Source organism: Chlorella variabilis (genome assembly GCF_000147415.1).
Source record: "Chlorella variabilis unplaced genomic scaffold CHLNCscaffold_25, whole genome shotgun sequence".
Classification (NCBI taxonomy): Eukaryota; Viridiplantae; Chlorophyta; class Trebouxiophyceae; order Chlorellales; family Chlorellaceae; genus Chlorella; species Chlorella variabilis.
In genome coordinates this window covers 475,299-475,620 of record NW_005435063.1, presented here as the reverse complement: position 1 = coordinate 475,620, position 322 = coordinate 475,299, and the positions used below count along the sequence as shown (strand labels likewise).

Genomic DNA, 322 nt, shown 5'->3' with positions numbered 1-322 from the left:
ACAGCAGCTGCTTCACGCGGCGCAGCTCCTCAAGGTTGACAGGAGTGATCTCGCGCGGCAGCTTCTGCAGCATGCTGCTCACGCGCCGAGTGGCGGCCACCAGTTCCGCATCCAGCTTGCCTGCATGGGGTGTGTGTATGTGTGTGGGGTGGGAGGATGGGCCAGATGAAGCAGAGGCAGGGGAAGGGTGCGGCGGCGGCGGCGGCGGCCGTGGCGGCGACGATTGCAGCTGCCCAGCACGCCGCGCCGCTGCAGCCTGCCCCCGCCCCACCCCCAGGCTTGCCTAAGGCCTCCCTGCCCTCCTCTCCCCTCCCCTTGCCTT

At 69.6% G+C, this 322-nt stretch overlaps 1 protein-coding gene across 1 annotated transcript in view; it reads right to left on the bottom strand.

The window, feature by feature from the left end:
* Positions 1 to 12: 12 nt before the first annotated feature.
* The window catches only part of CHLNCDRAFT_139580 (hypothetical protein), a gene marked incomplete at both ends in the record, with an annotated part of 1,560 nt that continues 1,250 nt past the window's right edge, over positions 13 to 322 (bottom strand). The window contains one exon of the mRNA XM_005843969.1: positions 13 to 28. Coding sequence (XP_005844031.1) covers positions 13 to 28 — 16 coding nt within the window. The remainder of the gene's footprint in view (positions 29 to 322) is intronic.